The sequence below is a fragment of the Eleutherodactylus coqui genome, chromosome 8 (assembly GCF_035609145.1).
Source record: "Eleutherodactylus coqui strain aEleCoq1 chromosome 8, aEleCoq1.hap1, whole genome shotgun sequence".
Classification (NCBI taxonomy): Eukaryota; Metazoa; Chordata; class Amphibia; order Anura; family Eleutherodactylidae; genus Eleutherodactylus; species Eleutherodactylus coqui.
The window spans coordinates 128,512,852-128,530,802 of record NC_089844.1 but is presented as its reverse complement, the minus strand read 5'-3'; the positions used below and the strand labels follow the sequence as shown (position 1 = coordinate 128,530,802).

Genomic DNA, 17,951 nt, shown 5'->3' with positions numbered 1-17,951 from the left:
CTCTTTATTACAACACAATATTTGTATAAGGCTTCTTTCACACAAGTGCATATTGGCCGGTGTTTTCACGGACGGCTGATATACGCTGTGATTGGATTACAATGCATCAGATCACATGGGCGTATTACTGAGACGTAAAAGCGTCCAGCAAGGACAATATAGCGCCGGGGTGCTTTTACGTCGGACCCCAAAAAATAGTCCTGGAACTATCTTTTGGGCTGAAATACGTCTGCCACTGCAGGGGCTCCTATGGGCTCTCCTCGCCCCTTGTCCATAGCCATCAATGGGAGGAGGCGGGGTGGGCAAAGAACGTGCAGGGAGGAGACGAGAGGTGAGCCTGCGATAGGGAGGGAAAATGGGCAACAGCATGGTGAGCTCGGTGCATATGCACCAGGCCCCATGCCGTGTGAACGGCGCACAAACATTAGATTTGTGCGCCCGTTCACGAACTTCTACGCCCAAGATGGAAGCGCATATAGGCCAGCCGTGAAAATGCAGGCCAATATGCGCTCGTGTGAAAGAAGCCTCAGTCTGAGAACAGATCAACAGAGTTGCCTATCCCCCCTTTGTCCCATACCTACCCCCTGTCTCACTTTTTGTTACACTATACATTGACTATGCAAGTGCAATTTTGATGTTGTGACAATTTTGGTGTGCTGCTACACCCCCCCCCCCCCATTCCCCTTTTTTCCTCTTTACACCCCACAAATTTATAAATTAAAAATAAATAAATAAATAAATCTATATAATATATATCTCTATCTATCCATGTTCTAACTAGAGATAAGCGAGTATACTCAGTAAAGGCAATTGCTCGAGCGAGCATTGCCTTTAGCGAGTACCTGCCCACTCGAGATGAAATGTTCGGCTGCCGGCGGTGGGCAGGGAGCTGCGGGGGAGGGCGGAACGGAGGGGAGCTCTCTCTCTCCCCCTCCCGCTCCCTCCTGCTGACTGCCGCTACTCACCTCTCCCCCGCGCCGGCACCCGAACCTTTCATCTCGAGCGGGCAGGTACTTGCTAAAGGCAATGCTCGCTCCAGCAATTGCCTTTAGCGAGTATACTCGCTCATCTCTAGTTCTAACCCCAAATTTCTGACAGGGAGACTCATTGGAGCTCGTGTATCACAGTCCTCTTAAAGAAGTAATTGCCTTGTTTCCCGTTACAGCAGTCCTAATCCAAATGCCTTTTAAAAAGTGGAATTTAAACTGTTTTTCATGAGCAGGAAGGCCAAGTTTCTTCGTGCGACCCTCATGTATCCTATCTCCAGGACAATGTATTTCTATGTTGCAGTTTAATTGATGATGATGATTAACCATTCATTCGTTGCCGACTCGGTCACTCTATGGATCAATTCTCGCCATTTTCGTCTATCAAGTGCAGCTTCTTTTAACTGACAAATAATCATGCCAATGTCTGCCACTGCCTGCAGTATGCTAATTACAGTGCCTTAAAGGGATTTTGTCATTTAACCTGTTAAGGTCATGCCCCCCCCCCCCCCTTTTTTTTTTTTTTTTTAACGGTTTCTCTTCTTCACTTTCAAAAAATCATAACTTCTTTATTTTTCCATCAACCTATCCTTCACAAATGAAAGAGCCCTCAGATAGCTGGGTTGTATCTTTCAATGATCCTGTCTAACGTTCCATATAGTATTATGCGCACTTTTAAAGATTTCTAACTGGAGTGAAATAGGGAAAAAATGCCATCTTTGCGGAATTATTGTTTTTACGGTATATTCACTGCAACAGAAATGACATCAGGTTATTCCGCGGGTCATAACGATTACGATACCCAATGTATTTAGTTTTTTTCTTTTGCTGTACTACTTTTAGAAATATAAACTCTTTTGAAAAAGAAAACCTGAGGGTGACTAAATTATACAATAATTCCAGTCTATCAAAATGACACATTATTTATCCTTCATGGTGAACATCAGCTGAAATGAAAAATGCACGCCAGAATTTTTTTGCTCACCCTGTCTTCAAAAAAAAAAAACGTAAATAAAAAGTGGTGACAATCTCGTCTGTACTTGAGCCCTCGAACAACCCTATTGATGGAAAGATAAGAGTTAAAAAGTTATTTTAAGACTGTCTATTAGTTAAACAGTACAAGTTTAGAACAGACAGGTTTACTAAATCTACCCTAATATTTCAACTGGAGAAAAAAAAAATTCTTACTGCACCCCCTGACGTTTATTTGATTCTCTCAGAACATTCTTTGAACGCCTTAGATGTCCCTGTGATATGCTTTATTTATTTCCCCCATAGGTTTGGTACAGAGAGGACGTCCGCCATGACAATCCCGAAGGATCATCTTGGTCAGAAATCGAAACGCCTAGTGAGGTCATACAGATAAGCTGCGGTCCCGATGACCTCTTATGGGCCGCTCTATGGGAAGGGCAGGCCATTGTAAGGAAAGGTATCAGCAGGAATAACCTTAAAGGTAAATCTCCCCATACCATTGCGCTAGTGTACTACCTGTTCCTCCGCCTCTGATGTATAGGGGCTGGTTATAAGGCGCTGCACATGTGCTTTCATTGCTAAATGAACACTTTCTTGCCTACTGCCATTACTCTAATGTAAAGGGTAGATGTGTGAAACCACCTCCATCCACACCGGACTAGGAACTGATGCTACTTGGATTAGTGTTCTATGGAGGATTGTCTTGCCAGAAATCATTTCTTCTCATTCTAACTTACCTTTAAACTGGTTTTCTAAGATTTCTGGGTACTGTCATTTCATTACAATAAATATTAATAGTAGTGTATATATAATCGTTTAGGGTAAACTATATTAGGGCTAACCCTATTTTTGGGTTGTCTTCCTAGGAAATACTTTTCCATAAGCCTGCTTTCTAGGTGATCTAGAAAATCGTGCGAGATTTGTGCGTTGAGACGCATGAATATGAGCCTCGTACTTTTGAATGGGGTCATACACATGAAGGATTTTTTTTTTCTTTTTACCGCATCGCAGTAAAAAATAGCGGCATGTCCTATCTTTGGGCATTCCATTGCATCACATCACTTTTTTTTTCTTCAATGTGGCCGTCGTGGCATACGAGAGCGATGGGAGTTTTCTCATTGAAAGCAATGGGAAACACTCTATTTTCCTAAAGTGATGCAAGGAGTTTTTGACAAAAAAAAATGCCTCACATCCGTGGGGAAAATCGCGCGATATCGAGTTACACCACCCGATATCTCACTCACCCGTGTGAAATTGGCCTCAGGATATAGTCAGTTAGTTGGATTGTGCTGCGGTTTGTGCCACACATTCAAGAACTGTGCAGCAAAAACCTCATGCGGGTTTGCCAAAAATTGCTGCCATTCCACAGCTAACACAGGTGAAGCTCATTACAAGCGCCAGCCACTACATAGGAGTCGGAGAAGCAACGTCCGCTCCGTACCCCTGTGTGTAGCAGCGCTGACAGCGGGCGCCCGATCGGTTGATTTGCCGGGTCCCAAGCGGTGGACCTCAGCTGATTACCTATCGATGATGACGTATCCTCAGGAAAGGTCAATCGTATTTTTCTGGGAAACTCTTGGGCTAAATGTACTTTACTGTAACCCCAGTCTGAATGATTTCTGCAGACTATACACCTAAGACATTTAGTTACCATCTCCTATGATACTCCTTGCTTTGCTGTCCTCTATACCGGGTTTCCCCTGAAAATAAGACAGTGTCTTATATTAATTTTTGTTCAAAAAGGTTTAACTTTTTTACATGTATAGCTGCCTGGACACTATTTAAATTGACTTTTTTAATTAACTGTTAGCAGGGCTTAATTTTGGAGTAGGGCTTATATTTCAAGCATCCTCAAAAAGCCTGAAAAATCATTTTGCATCCTCAAAAATTCTGGAAAATCATGCTATGTCTTATTTTCAGGGAAACAGGGTACTTCTGTGCTGGCTTGTGCGTACAAAGCAAAAATTCTTTATGTAATACTAAAAACATATAAAGCTATTTCCAGCGTGAGTCTGACTCCTCTTTGCTTACCAGAGCTGGGGAAATAATTTTTTTTTTTCTGCTTGTGGTTGATGCATGAGTTTTTGTGAAAGTCTGTGTTTGAGTGACAACATCCTTCTCATGGCAGGCACTTCCTGGGAAATTATAGAAGCCCCCACACCCGGAGATGGGATCATGCATGTGTCAGTGGGTGTTCATGTGGTTTGGGCTGTGACTAAGGAACGAAAAGTAAGTCCATACAGTGATTATAATATGCATTTTACATCATGTCAGTGTTCACTGATTGCATATTAAAGGGGCCACATTTAGTGTATGATCTGTTGTATAAGAGAGTTATGTGAAACCTTTGCAAATACAGGCTTCATGGCACATGGAATTGTTAAAATACATACAAGAAGATCAAAATATCCTATGCCACAGATTATTTTATACATGGGGTCTAAAAGGAATGTTACTATGGGTGGCTATTTTTGTGCAGGTGGAATTCCTACCCAGGGTTTGACAAATCTTCTTAATCATGATCCCAGGTCAAGATACAACACAGCAACATAAAAAATATGACATTTTGTCCATATTGATTTATTTAATAGGAATCTGTCACCAGGTTCATGCCGCCCAAACCACAATGCTCCTTATCTGTGTGGTGTTCTGAAATGCTGAGTCTGGTGCTTCATTCTTTAAGGATGTATGGGACAAAAAGTTAGAATCCTTCGCCAAGGCTTCCTTTTGAGGCTGTGGGTTCGGCACTCGCCCTTGTTTGCCTCTACCAGGGTCAGTAGGGCCACTACAGAATGGGCTAAGCAACTACGTTTTGGCATTCTTCCTGGCTCTCCTCAGGACAAACTAGCCGACATTGCCCAGCAGAATGGCCAGGCGGAGAAGTTTCTCTGCAGAGCCTCTTTAGATACGGCCAGACTCATGGCTTGCACATCAGCTGCTTCAGTAACCTTGCGACACATACCCACACCTTGGGCTTTAGATGCCGCCTCTAAGTGGTCTTAACTCGCCTTCCCTTTCTCAGCTTTCGTCATTTTGGTGCTAGACTCGATAAGATTATTTTTGAGGCCACTGAAGTTAAGAGTTTGCATCTACCACAGCATAACGCCAACCATGCAAGATCCGTACAGAATAAATGGCCTCCATTTTCATTCCTTTCGTTGCTCCAGACCCAGGTCCTTAGATGATAAGAAATCCTCACAGAACCAAAATTGAAAGCCCTCTTTTAAACCACAACCTCCCTGGTGCCCTCCGACCTTAATTGTCCAAGTCTGCTTCTGCATGAAGGGCGGCCCCCACCCAATCCATCCAGGATGGAGAGACAACAGTCCCTGTTCAAGGAGACCTGGCTCGCTCACAACTCCGACACCTTGGTTCAGGAGGTCCACTCTTCAGGCTATGCCATAGAATTTTCAGCTCATTCTCCACTTTCAGAATACCAGTGTTTGTTACAGGCCACTGCTTTAGATATACACTCTGTCTTCTCAAGGAGTAATCGTTCCTGTTCCTCACTCAGAAAGCTTCAAGGGCTTTTACTCCAACCTGCTCAAAAAGGATGGCACTTTCAGACCTCTTCTGGACCTGAAGAGGTTCAACTGCTTTGCCTAGGGCTATCACTTCCAAATGGTATCGTTGAGGTCAATTCTAATATTTGTACAACATGGGGAGTTCCTTTCATAGACATGAAGGACGCTTATCTTCATGTCCCCATATGTTGAGCAGACCAACGATTCCTCCATTTTGCCATCTGCTCGGATCATTACCAGGTCACGGCTCTCCCATTTGGGTTTGTCACAGCTCCCCAAATTTTCAACAAGGTTCTGGCATCTATGATTGCTCTTCTCCACTCCAAGGGAATTTTTTTTTTTTTTTGTGGTAAATTCAAAGATCTAATTCCATCATATTTGGCAGAAAAAAATAGCACTATATGTAGTGCTAGGGTTTTTTTTTTTTTTTTTCAGCACAACGGACCTCTTGGCAGAACCCAACAGATCCCAATTATATATCAGTAGTGTCTGTTGGGTGCCATTAGGGTCTGTCATGTGACGGATGCGGCACGGACACCGTTATACAGATGCGAACAGAGGGTTGATTAGCATTGCCTGAGCTACACTCTTGTCTGCAGCTGTAATTTTGTAACTGTGCACTAAGGAGCCAGGTCCTCTTATATTCTACAACATGCATGTAGTATATATTACTTGTGTCTTCAGTCTTGCATTGTCTCTTACCAGGTTTGGTTTAGAAGAGGAGTAAACTCGCACAACCCATGTGGTACTAGTTGGATTAAAATGGTGGGAGAACTGGCAATGTTGAGTGTTGGACTTAATGATCAGGTAATATATTAACCCAAGTGTACAGTCAATAATAAAATGAAGTTGTTAAAATGAAGATACTGTGGTGAGAAGTGAAGACAAAAAGACCGAGAGGGAAACGTGTGTGTGTGTGTGTAATATATATATATATATATTTATATTTATATTGGGGGTGCACTGCAGAGAGTGGCCTGTAGGGGGCAACAGACAGGCAGTCTGGTGCCTGAGACAAGGGGAAAACACCCACAGGTGTGGTCAGTAAGGAGGATAAAGGTGTTTGTTCCTGCTGCAGTCAGGGGTGAAGTGGGCTGCAAGCCAGAGACAGGTCCCTGGGTTGTGAGCCAGAGAGGTCCAGTGAGAGGGACCTGGGCTGTGAGAGCCCAAGACAGATCCAGGGGGAGACCTGGACGCTGGAGAGACTGTTCGTGTGCCTCAGGAAGGTTGGAGTGAAACTGTCCTGAGGGAAAGCCGAGTGAGTCCTGAAAACAACTGTATGAAGCTGCTCTGGAGAGTGGGTGAGAAACACAGTTTGGCTGTTTATCAAAACCTTGGAGTAAAAGGACATTTAAGTTTATTTGCTGAGGAGCTGTGATGAAACAAGCTGATATTGCTGAGAATTGTGACAATAAATCAGAATTTGGAGTTTAACCCATTGGTGTCTACCTTGATGTGAGTAAATGATCCCCGGGTTGCCACAAAAAAAATAAATAAATAAATAAAATATAGCAATATACATATGATGCGGTAAGAGGGGGTACTTTGTTTGGTGTAGTATGACAATGTTGGCTATTAATTCTCTCTGAAGCTCCTATGGAAGTACAGAGTATTTCAGGATTTGAATATGATTGCGCCATGTTGGTATTACTAAATTATTTCATAGTTGTCCATTTTTATATCTGTTTTGTATCTCATGTAGATCTGGGGCATCGGATATGAAGACAGAGCAGTATATTTCCGACAAGGCGTCACCCCAAGTGAGCTCAGTGGAAAAATGTGGAAAGCCATTTTGGTTTCCAGAGAAAGTGACAGATCAAACTCTGGAAGTGTCTCAAGCATCAACAGGTGATTACACTCTTCATTGTAAACACTCAGTTTGTTAAGGTGTTTGTTTTTTTTCTTTTTGTGGTCCGACCAGTGAAGTTTTGAGAGCTCTTTGCTAAAATCTGGGAAATCTACTATTTTTTTACAAATGCAAGAGGAAGCGTCTAAAATGTAGCAGAGAGCACTGTGTAATAATTGTAATATACAGTAAGAATACCCTGCTGCACGTCTTCCGACATCGGAGCTGTACAGCCTTCAATCAGAATGTCTTCAGACGTCAGACAGTGGATTGGAAAGGGTTAAAGCACTTGCATGCTCATGTTACCTGCGCTTCAAAAATATCTCCAGAATCTCCTCTTTTCTTACTTTGGAAAGAGCAAATGCAGCTATATGCGAGTAGCGCCTGAGAATCTTGGATGCAGCTGACATCCAACAGCACATAGACACTCATCTGTGTACTGTCTGATATGCAGGGATAGTGTATGTCCTATTCTTGTCTGTGATATAGATTAGGGCTCCTGCACACTTGCGCTTTTCTTGCATGTTTTTTTCACGCCATATCGCTTTTTTTTTCCACCGATTTTTAAAAAAAAATTTTTTTTTTCAATTGGGCTTTCTAATGTTAAAAACGCATCGCACAAAAAAAATTGCAAAGCACAAACTTGCGGTGCATTTTTAATAGCGATGAGCGAGCATACTCGCTAAGGGCAATTGCTCGAGCGAGCATTGCCCTTAGCGAGTACCTGCCCGCTCGAGAGAAAAGGTTCGGCTGCCGGCGGGGGTGACAGGTGAGTTGCAGCAGTGAGCAGGGGGAGCGGGGAGGGGGGGGGGGGGGTGGAGAGGGAGAGAGAGGTCTTCCCTCCGTTCCTCTCCGCTCTCCCACGCCGCCGGCAGCCGAACCTCTTCTCTCGGGTGGGCAGGTACTCGCTAAGGGCAATGCTCGCTCATCACTAGTTTTTAACATTAGAAAGTCCCATTGACAATCGGTGGGGAAAAAAAGCGCAAGAAAAACACAAGTGTGCAGGAGCCCTAAGGCCGCATGCACACGGGTGGGTAAGATTCTGCTTGCAGACTCTGGCCCTGGCAGCAGTGGTGTCTGCGAGTATCTGCTTTCAGCTCGCTTCATCTGTACCGCAGATGGTCCACACGGCGAGCCATCGGACATGCACAGTACAGATTATTATTTTTTTCTAAACTCCTGCTTTTCTCGCGGAATGCGCGGTCTGGACAGCTTCCGTTGACTTCAATAGAAGCCGTCCGTGCGAACACCGCAGGAAAATGGAGCATGCAGCAATTTTTTTTTTCCTCTCCATGAGCGGAAACTGCAATTGGTTTCTGCTTCTGTGCATGAAAAATCACTTTTCCATAGCATGCTAAGGAGGGTATCTGATGAGGACCGGAGATGGACGCCCACTCCGTATTCTGCAGCAAACATCTGCCCGTTTGCATGTACCTTAAGGCTGGGTTCACACAGGGCCGCGGCAAATCCGCCCGCGGCCACTAATCTCGGGATTAGCCAGCCATGTGGACGAGATTTCTCAGAAATCTCGTCCACACGGGACGGCCAATCCGCTGCGGTAAGTCAGGCTGGAACCGCGGCTGCGGCTTTATGTATACTACCTTATTTTCTTATAGATGGCTGGACCATTGTACAAAACAAATACTTTACCTCTTGTGTCATCCCTAGTTCCTCATAGATTGAGGATGCGTCATAAATAGTATTTTACATGGAAAAGCCCTTTAATTAGTGCAATATTGTATGTAATATCTACTTTTTTATGGAATATGTTAGTGCTATATAAATAAGAGATTATTCTTGTTATTAAATGGTGAGATAAGTGATGAGTACTCTGGGCATTTGTGTTTTTATTTCCTGTAGTGCTGGCTGCTTCTTTGGAGATGAAGTAAGGGGTCAAACGGATTCGGTCATCCAGTCAGATGTAGATTCAGAGGCTGAACAAACACAAATGCAATATCTGTGTTCCAATCCATCGGACGTAAAGGAGATCATCAGTCCGAGTGCAGATCTTCCTCAGGGCTCCCAAGAAGAAGCTGGTACCAGTTGTGATGAAGTGCCTACAAACTCCAAGATGACCAGAGCTCCCCAGTGGAGCAGCATTGATCTGGTTGAAGCTCGTATCAATGCACTCCAACCTATAGAGGACACTTCCAACCTGTCAGTATTTGAGGCATTCCCTGAAGGAACTGAGGAATCTTTTGTAGAAGATGCATATCCCTTATGGACATGGGTTTCTGGTGGAGGCTGTCTTGTAGACTCTCAAAACTCTCTTAAATGGTTCACTCAGCAAAGAGGTATTGGCTTTTTGTTGTCCCTCTCAGCTTAATGATCTAGAGATGAATGCATAATACAGGGCTCCAGATGGCAACCAAAACTGTTGCTAATGCACCTAAAATTTTGCAAGTGGTGACAAATCTTTTCAAGTTCGGGACGGGAAAGGGTGAATGTCAACGTAAGGAGCGGGGGAGGCTGAGCGGGCGGCGTAAGGAGCGGGGGAGGCTGAGCGGGCGGCGTAAGGAGCGGGGGAGGCTGAGCGGGCGGCGTAAGGAGCGGGGGAGGCTGAGCGGGCGGCGTAAGGAGCGGGGGAGGCTGAGCGGGCGGCGTAAGGAGCGGGGGAGGCTGAGCGGGCGGCGTAAGGAGCGGGGGAGGCTGAGCGGGCGGTGTAAGGAGCGGGGGAGGCTGAGCGGGCGGCGTAAGGAGTGGGGGAGGCTGAGCGGGCGGCGTAAGGAGCGGGGGAGGCTGAGCGGGCGGCGTAAGGAGCGGGGGAGGTTGAGCGGGCCGTGTAAGGAGCGGGGGGAGGCTGAGCGGGCTGTGTAAGGAGCGGGGGGAGGCTGAGCGGGCCGCGTAAGGAGCGGGGGGAGGCTGAGCGGGCCGCGTAAGGAGCGGGGGGAGGCTGAGCGGGCCGCGTAAGGAGCGGGGGGAGGCTGAGCGGGCCGCGTAAGGAGCGGGGGGAGGCTGAGCGGGCCGCGTAAGGAGCGGGGGGAGGCTGAGCGGGCCGCGTAAGGAGCGGGGGGAGGCTGAGCGGGGGGAGGCTGAGCGGGCCGCGTAAGGAGCGGGGGGAGGCTGGGCGGGCCGCGTAAGGAGCGGGGGGAGGCTGAGCGGGCCGCGTAAGGAGCTGGGAGGACTGATATAATTATACTCTGTTGGGGGGACTAGATAAAAGGGCACTTTGACGTTAGCACTAGCGGCTGCAGCTAGCGCTCTTATGTTCTTGCATGTGCAGCCTGGCAATTACCGCTGTTATACCGGCTTTATACAATGTTTTCCCAACAATCTTTGCTATTGATGCACACACAGCTTTTTTTCTTCATAGGGGAACACTAAGTTCACACTTCTACTATTATTCATGTGTGACCCTAGACTTGGGGTCCTTTTACATGACTCAATCATTTTTTTGGGAGGGAGGGTGCATGAAAGTTGTGATCACCCAATAAGAGTGTTTGCTCATTCATTGGGTGACTGGTGGCAACTTCACCATCTCCAATAACAGGGCAAACTAACTTTCTTACCTAATCATTGGGCCCTTTATAGGAGCACTACATGTCTTCTTGTTGTGTTCTATTAACGCATCAGTAAACAAATGTTTTGCATATGCTTCAGGTTTGACAGTCAGTATGCAGTCCATGTCCTTGTCTATCACCCCGGCAAACACAGCATTGTGGAGAAAACAGATATTTGACCAGCTCAGTGAACGCACAAAGAGAGAACTGGACAGTTTCAGACACTACGAAGCAGCCGTAGATCAGGTACTTAGTCTATCAATGTTTGACCTTAGGACAGAGGTCCCAATGTTTCTGTACCTTAATGAGCCACATTCATCTAAAAAATGACACATAGAAATTTTTAGGCTATGCCCACACACCACCACACATATCACAAGGCCAAGGATTGCACGATGACCTTAGTACATTGCATTCTAATGTAAGTGATTGTGGGAGCTTTGCAACTTACAATGTAGCAGGGCCAGTCTCCAAGTAGTCCTAGTCTAAGGCCCAATGTCCACTGGCGGATCTGAAGATCCGCAAATCAAGCCGCCCATAGGGGTACATGGGCGTCTGCAAATGAAATAAAGCATGCGGATTTGATTTACGGACATTTTGGGTCCAGAAAAAAAAAATCGCATAATCTATTTCAGTGCAGATCCCGTACGGCCGGCTTCCATTGAAGACAATGGAAGACATCCAATCCACGGCCCATCCACAGTTGAACTGCGGACAGGCTGCGGATTCTGCTGGAAAGCATGAGTTAAAATAAAATAAAAGCACGGCGCATGTGTGCCAGCCAGCGCTACTGCATGCATCTGCAGACCTGGAAATAGAAGACCGGGACATGTAACCGCAGTGTCCTCGGCAACGGGCAGGGTCGGATTCCACTGCGGGCTCCCTCATGTGGAATCTGATCCTCCCGTGGATGTGAGGCCTAAGTCTGGTGAAATGAGAAATTGTGAAGTTATAAGCATTATTATATGCTTTTCAGTGACTCTCCACTCTAGCGGCGCATTCAGTCCCTCATGGCGTCCATATGCAATAATTGGATGAATGGAAAAGGGTTGGCAGGATAAGTCATCCCCTTTAGCCTGCATTGTCTATTCTGACTCCTTATCCTTCCTTTTCACGTTTCTGACTCCTAGTAATACTTTCACCTTTTTTCAGTCTGTATGGGTCAAAACAGGCACTTTACAGTGGTGGAGAGACTGGAAGCCTCACAAATGGATTGATGTCCGCGTGGCCCTTGAGCAGGTGACAGCAAATGATGGAACCAAAGACAGCATCCTCTTTATTTACTACACTCACTATGAGGAGAAGAAGGTACTTGGTTTCAATGTGTTTTGTTTTCGGTACTGTAGCAGGATGTAAGCATAGGTGATGGCTCATATGTAATATAAGGTTTCAAGGTGTAGTATCTTCAAATGTAAGTTATTTCCCTATTCACAGGATATGGAATAACTTGCTGATCAGTTGGGGTCTGACCAATGGGACATTTTTTTTCTATGCTAAGTGCTAGTATTGTGCAAAAGTAGTAAGGTTAAAAAACTATATGTATGTGATATTGCTGTAATTGTCCTGACTAGAGATGAGCGAACGTGCTCGGCCACGCCCCTTTTTCGCCCGAATACCGCGAATTCCGAGTACTTCCGTACTCGGGCGAAAAAATTCGGGGGCCGCCGTGGCGGCACGGGGGGTAGCAGTGGGGAGTGGGGGGGAGAGGGAGAGAGAGAGGGCTCCCCCCTGTTCCCCGCTGCTACCCCCCGCACCGCCACGCCTCCCCCCGCCCCCCCCCGAATATTTGCGCGCGAGTACTGAAGTACTCGAAAATGGCGGTACTCGGGTGCGTAAGTACTCGTAACGAGTACGTTCGCTCATCTCTAGTCCTGACCCATAAAATAAAGATACCATTTTATTTATGCTGCATAGTGACTTGCATAAATGTAAAAAGCCAATAAATAGGTTTGGCTGGTAAGGGATTACTAGATAAAGTTCTGCTGACCTGCAGTTGCCTATCTGAAGGAGTTTACTGCATGCTGTGTATTATTGGGTTCAGTGTATCCCAGTCTGCAGGAAGCTCCAGGGCTCCCACTAGTGGTGGCTGCAGGCAGCTGTCCTCTTATCTTGTAAATCTTGTAAGGGGATTTAGAGCTTTGTGCTATAAGGTTTCTATGAAGAAATTAATTTTACATGAATTTCAACCAACTTCTATAATTCAAATAGACATCCACTTTAAACTCTATAAAAAGTTTTCAATGTGGGTTCTTTATCATTACTAGTTTTTAGTTACAACCTCTCAAAGCATATCTTATGCATGGACAAACATTAAAGGGGTTTCCCACTATAAGAAAAAAAAAATCAGCTGGGCGCAGCATAAAATAAAAATAGAACCGAACACAGCTGTGGGCCACTCCGTCTGTCAGTATGTACATCCGCAGAAGTCATGTGACTGCTGCAGCCAATCAGAGGCTGCAGTGTCACCGTCCCAAACTCCTGTCATCATGGCACCCAAGGTGTGAGCGCTGATGCCAGGAGTGTGGCTGGAGACGCTGCTTCTTCTGATTGGCTGTGATGGTTGCCTAACGTCCGCCCAACTTACATACCGGCAGGGCGAGCCACTCAGTTGTGTCCTGGGGGGCTGAAGCCAAGTGAGTAGCATGTCTTTTTTTTTTTTTTTTTTTTTTAGTAATTTTATACAGTATCTAGCTGCTGAATTTTTTTATTTTTTTTTTTCTAGTGGGAAAACCACTTTAAGCTTTTTCAATTAAAATACGGCGTTTTTTCGTGTGTTTTTTTTTAATAGGAAAAAAGGCCGTATTTTAATTTTAGCGATTTAAAAAAAACAAAACAAAAAAAAAACACAGGAAAAAGGCCGTATTTTAATTTTGACTGTGTGTGTTTAGCTATAAAAAAAAAATACGGCCTTTTTTTCCTGTTTTTTTTTTTTTTTTTTACCCTACCATTTCTCAGTCAATAACAGAAATGTCCACTATTTGTTCATATACCTTTAAGACTTTTGAAACCTAGTAAGTATCACATTTCACATTGACCGATTTTTATATTTGTCCCCTCAACATGAATCCTATAACGGTTGCGATTTTAAAACAAACCTTCTTCGTTCCTTTATTTTATGCGATTTTTATATTGTAGTATCTTGTGGTTACCTACTGTGTTCAGGGTAGGATAACGTGCAGCACGTTCTTCTGCAGCCAGCATAGATAGGTGAATACAAGCGTCTGTGTACAGGGCTATATGTGATCCCTTCCTAGTACCCAGCACTTATTGTGTCTCATTATGTGTTTCCTTTTCAGTATTTGCACTTATTTCTCAATGAAATCACTATTCTAGTGCCAGTTCTCAATGAAGCTAAACACTCGTTTGCCATTTACACTCCAGAGAAGACAAAGCAGAGGTGGCCGGTTCGGCTGGCTGCTGCCACGGAGCAGGAGATGCATGACTGGGTAAGCACAAGGTAAAAGGGAGAAAACCTGTGTTGTCATAATCGCGTCACCTCTCATGCACTTACTGTAGAACTGCATGGGGTTAAAATCATTCTTGAGGTACTCAGAATATTGTAGTCCCTAACACAGTATTGCTGTCATATTTGCTTCTGGTTCAATTGGGAATTAATTAATTGTAGGTGACATATGTTCAGGGGCAAAATGAGAGTAAGCTGAGCCCACTGGACACAAGCCCCTTACTATCCATTGAGCTGGGACAGAGTGTTGCATTTGGATAGCCTTAATCTCTTGCATTGAAAAATTCCATTTAAAAAAAAATATTTTAGATTAATTCATATAGAGAAAGAACACAGTAAACATCTCCGACAACATAAAGGCCATTTAGATACAACGCTTATCGCTCAAAAGCCGTCTTTTGAGCGATATTCGTTGTCTGTAAATGTGCCAATCTTTCACTTTTCTACGGAAAGATGGACCTCAGTTCGGCATTAAACCCATCATTCAGCAGAACAGCTGATAAGATGGACCGCACGCTGTGTTCTGCCCGGGGAGTGCTGATAACAGCTGATTACATTGTCTCAGCTGTCATCCCCTGGGCAGAACAAAGGAAATGTAATTGGGGAACAGCGGGTGGTGTGTTCTCTGAATACAGCTTCCTGAGGCTCAGATGCTACTAATTGGTACTAATAGGCATTAGTACCAAGTAGTAGTTTATGCAAAATGATCCCTCAAAAGCCATCTTTTGAGTGATCATCTTTGTATCTAAATTTACCTTAACCAGTGATCCAACAAACCTCTCCCAGATGATATCCAGGCCAAGTCTATCATGTAGCTATCAACAGCAGATATGTGCTACCAGGAAAAGTTGTAATCCACTTCAGCCTATCCCCCAAACCACAGATATTTTTTATCACCGTCTATAGTCACTGTCCCATTCAAAGACTGGTGTCAGCAGTAATCCACAGATTTTAGAAAGCTGATGGACTTGCAGATCAGTGGCATAACAGTCAGGCATTGCCCAAGGAATCCTAACCAAGAGGGTCCATAGCCCCTCCATCAAATGCAGAAAATAACCTTTTTGCCCTAACAATCACTTTTTTTTTTCTATGGGTTTAGCTTCAGTAAAGAATAAAAACTCCACCATGTTTTTAGATCCTCATGTACAATACCTTTTGTGAAGCTTTTCCCTTTAAAGCTCAGCCATTTATGCTGCAGCCCTCTCTTGTAACAGCAAGGTTGTATTCATATAGTCAAGTAGTGTCATTGTCTCTGTTTTTGCAAGCCTCTTCCTCCTATTTCACTTGCCCCTTTTCCTTCCACTCCTTCTCACACTGCTGAGAAAGAGAGACTGCCTTCTCGAAGCAGTGCTAATGCTGCTGTGATCACAGGACTTTACGATTTAGAAAGTCTTTTTTGGGCAACATGTTCAAGTTATTAATAATATATCTTTTTTTTTTACTCGTTTTATTGAACAAGCAATATTTAATTCAGTATATAGTTAATCTGAATTCATGATGTATGCAAAGTTATTTAAGGGGGAGTTACAGAGATACAATATCCACATCCGATATATAAATACAATACACCGGTACAGTAGGTTTCCATAACATTAGAATTTTAACAGTTGATGCCCATTTTACTGGACAGACCTAGGTACAATTTTAATCATCATGCCTTGAAACAGATCCTGCGTGATGGTGTGGCTCATCAGACGCAACTATCTCCCCCGCACCTTGATACATTTTTCCGGGTATTTTCTATTTTTATAGACTATCTTTTCGTATGATAAGGTGGAATTAACAATGTTCTGACACTTTGAGAGTGTTGGGTGCCGCCTATCCATCCATCTCAAAGCTATCGTCTTGCAAGCCATGAACAATACTTTAGTGAGACGTACCCTGTCATGAAATTGCCAGTGCTCCTCATCTAGGATTCCCCATAAGCATAGGCTCGGGTCGAGTGGGACCGGCATTTCCATTACCTGGCTTAGAAATTCTGTGATCTGCCTGCAGAACATATAGATCTTTAGGCTGCTCCATATTAGATGATTAACCCCTTAGTGACCACCCCATAGTGTTTTTATGTCCTGCTTTAATCCCCAGGGCCGTAAAAACATGCTAGCTCTGGGGGATTAAAGCCACGTGGGCTGTAGACTGATGCCGGCTGCTGGAGGTAGCCAACAACCTGGAGCTGTTATGGGGGTTTGGGATATCCGACCCCCCCTGGTCACGCGATCGCCATTATCCAACGGATAGCGGCGATTGCATGAAAGTTAACAAAGTTTTTCAGCTGCTCTCATGTATCTGATCCTCCACGATCTCCCGCGGCGATTTGCAATTTGCTCCTCTGGGCCCCGTTGACTGTGTTCTGCGCATGCTTGCCAGATGTCAATAATGTCAGCCTCATGCGCAGAAGGCCGGGAGGCCTGGAGATGTCACCGGTCCCTGGGCCCACCATCGCCGTTATCCAGTTAAGGTTTTAGCTACCCTCATGGATCAGATCCATGAGGGCAGCTGAAAATACTCACCTCCATCCTCTGTGATATCCCACGGCAATCTGGACCTGCTGCGGGCTTCTGCGTATGCGCTGATGTGGCGCGCAGTAAGCCGGAGAGCCCAGCAAATTTTAAAATCACTCGGCTGTAAAAGATAGTAGAGTGCAGGTAGCTGTCACCAGGGACCGCTGTATGCGGCTCCCGGTCACGTGATCACTGTTAGCCATTGCATAGCGGTAATCATGTAAAGTTAAAAAGTGTTAAAAGAAAACTTTTTTTTTTTTTTTTTTTTTTTAAATCTCCCCTTACGAATTGTATTCATGAGGGTAGATAAAATTGCGTACCTATCCGCGAGATTTGTCCCCCAATCAGATATTTAGGATTAGAAAAAAGGGTCAGCATTTTTTTTTTTTTTTCTACACAAACAGCGCCACCCTTCTCCATGGCAAGTGTCTGGTATTGCAGCTCTGCTCCATTTCCCCTGAACAGCTTGCGGACAACAGTGGCGCTACATCTGGGGAACAAACTGCCTTTTTATAAAAATCATCTTGGACAATCCCTATAACGATTGGATTTCTATATCCTTCACACATCAATTCTTCTTTTATTTTACAGCTCAGCGTTTTAAGTAGGTCTTGCTGTGAAATTAGAAAAGTACAAGGTCCTCCTTCTCACCAGGCAATATGGTCCATCACCTGTAAAGGTGACATTTTTGTAAGTGAACCATCATCGGACTTGGAGTTCCTGACCAGCACACGATTATGTGACCAAATGTAAGTGTTACAATAGGATCACTGTCAACCTTTTAACAATTAATGTGCTAATGATTCTCTTCTTCTAATGTGCATGATTTCAGATCTGTGTCCAGACTGCACCCAGTTTGGAGCACTTAAGGGTGTTGTTCAGTTTAGACATTTCTTCTTAAAGTTTGATTTCCTTCAAGAACAATGGTTATTTTTTTCTATTAACCCCTTGTAATCCAATTTTGAATTCAGGGTTTCCTAGGGGGCTTTCTCTTTCTGCCATTCTACAATGGCGCCATCTGCTGGCTAGAGCCAGTACTGCGGTATGTGACATGCTGGAGAGGCCCCCTACAACAGAGCGGCCAGAAATATATAGTAAGAATACCCTGCCGGATGTCTTCCGACATCGGAGCTGTACAGCCTTCAATCAGAATCTCTTT

The 17,951-nt window shown here is 44.6% G+C and overlaps 1 protein-coding gene across 2 annotated transcripts in view; it reads left to right on the top strand.

The window, feature by feature from the left end:
- Positions 1 to 17,951, top strand: part of TECPR1 (tectonin beta-propeller repeat containing 1) — a 69,941-nt gene that overhangs the window by 18,644 nt on the left and 33,346 nt on the right. For both annotated transcript variants that reach the window (XM_066576390.1, XM_066576389.1), the window contains exons 6-14: positions 2,265 to 2,439; positions 4,087 to 4,187; positions 6,188 to 6,289; positions 7,185 to 7,330; positions 9,189 to 9,622; positions 10,929 to 11,074; positions 11,981 to 12,136; positions 14,125 to 14,274; positions 17,384 to 17,541. In XM_066576390.1, the coding sequence (XP_066432487.1) occupies positions 2,265 to 2,439; positions 4,087 to 4,187; positions 6,188 to 6,289; positions 7,185 to 7,330; positions 9,189 to 9,622; positions 10,929 to 11,074; positions 11,981 to 12,136; positions 14,125 to 14,274; positions 17,384 to 17,541 (1,568 nt within the window). The remainder of the gene's footprint in view (positions 1 to 2,264; positions 2,440 to 4,086; positions 4,188 to 6,187; positions 6,290 to 7,184; positions 7,331 to 9,188; positions 9,623 to 10,928; positions 11,075 to 11,980; positions 12,137 to 14,124; positions 14,275 to 17,383; positions 17,542 to 17,951) is intronic.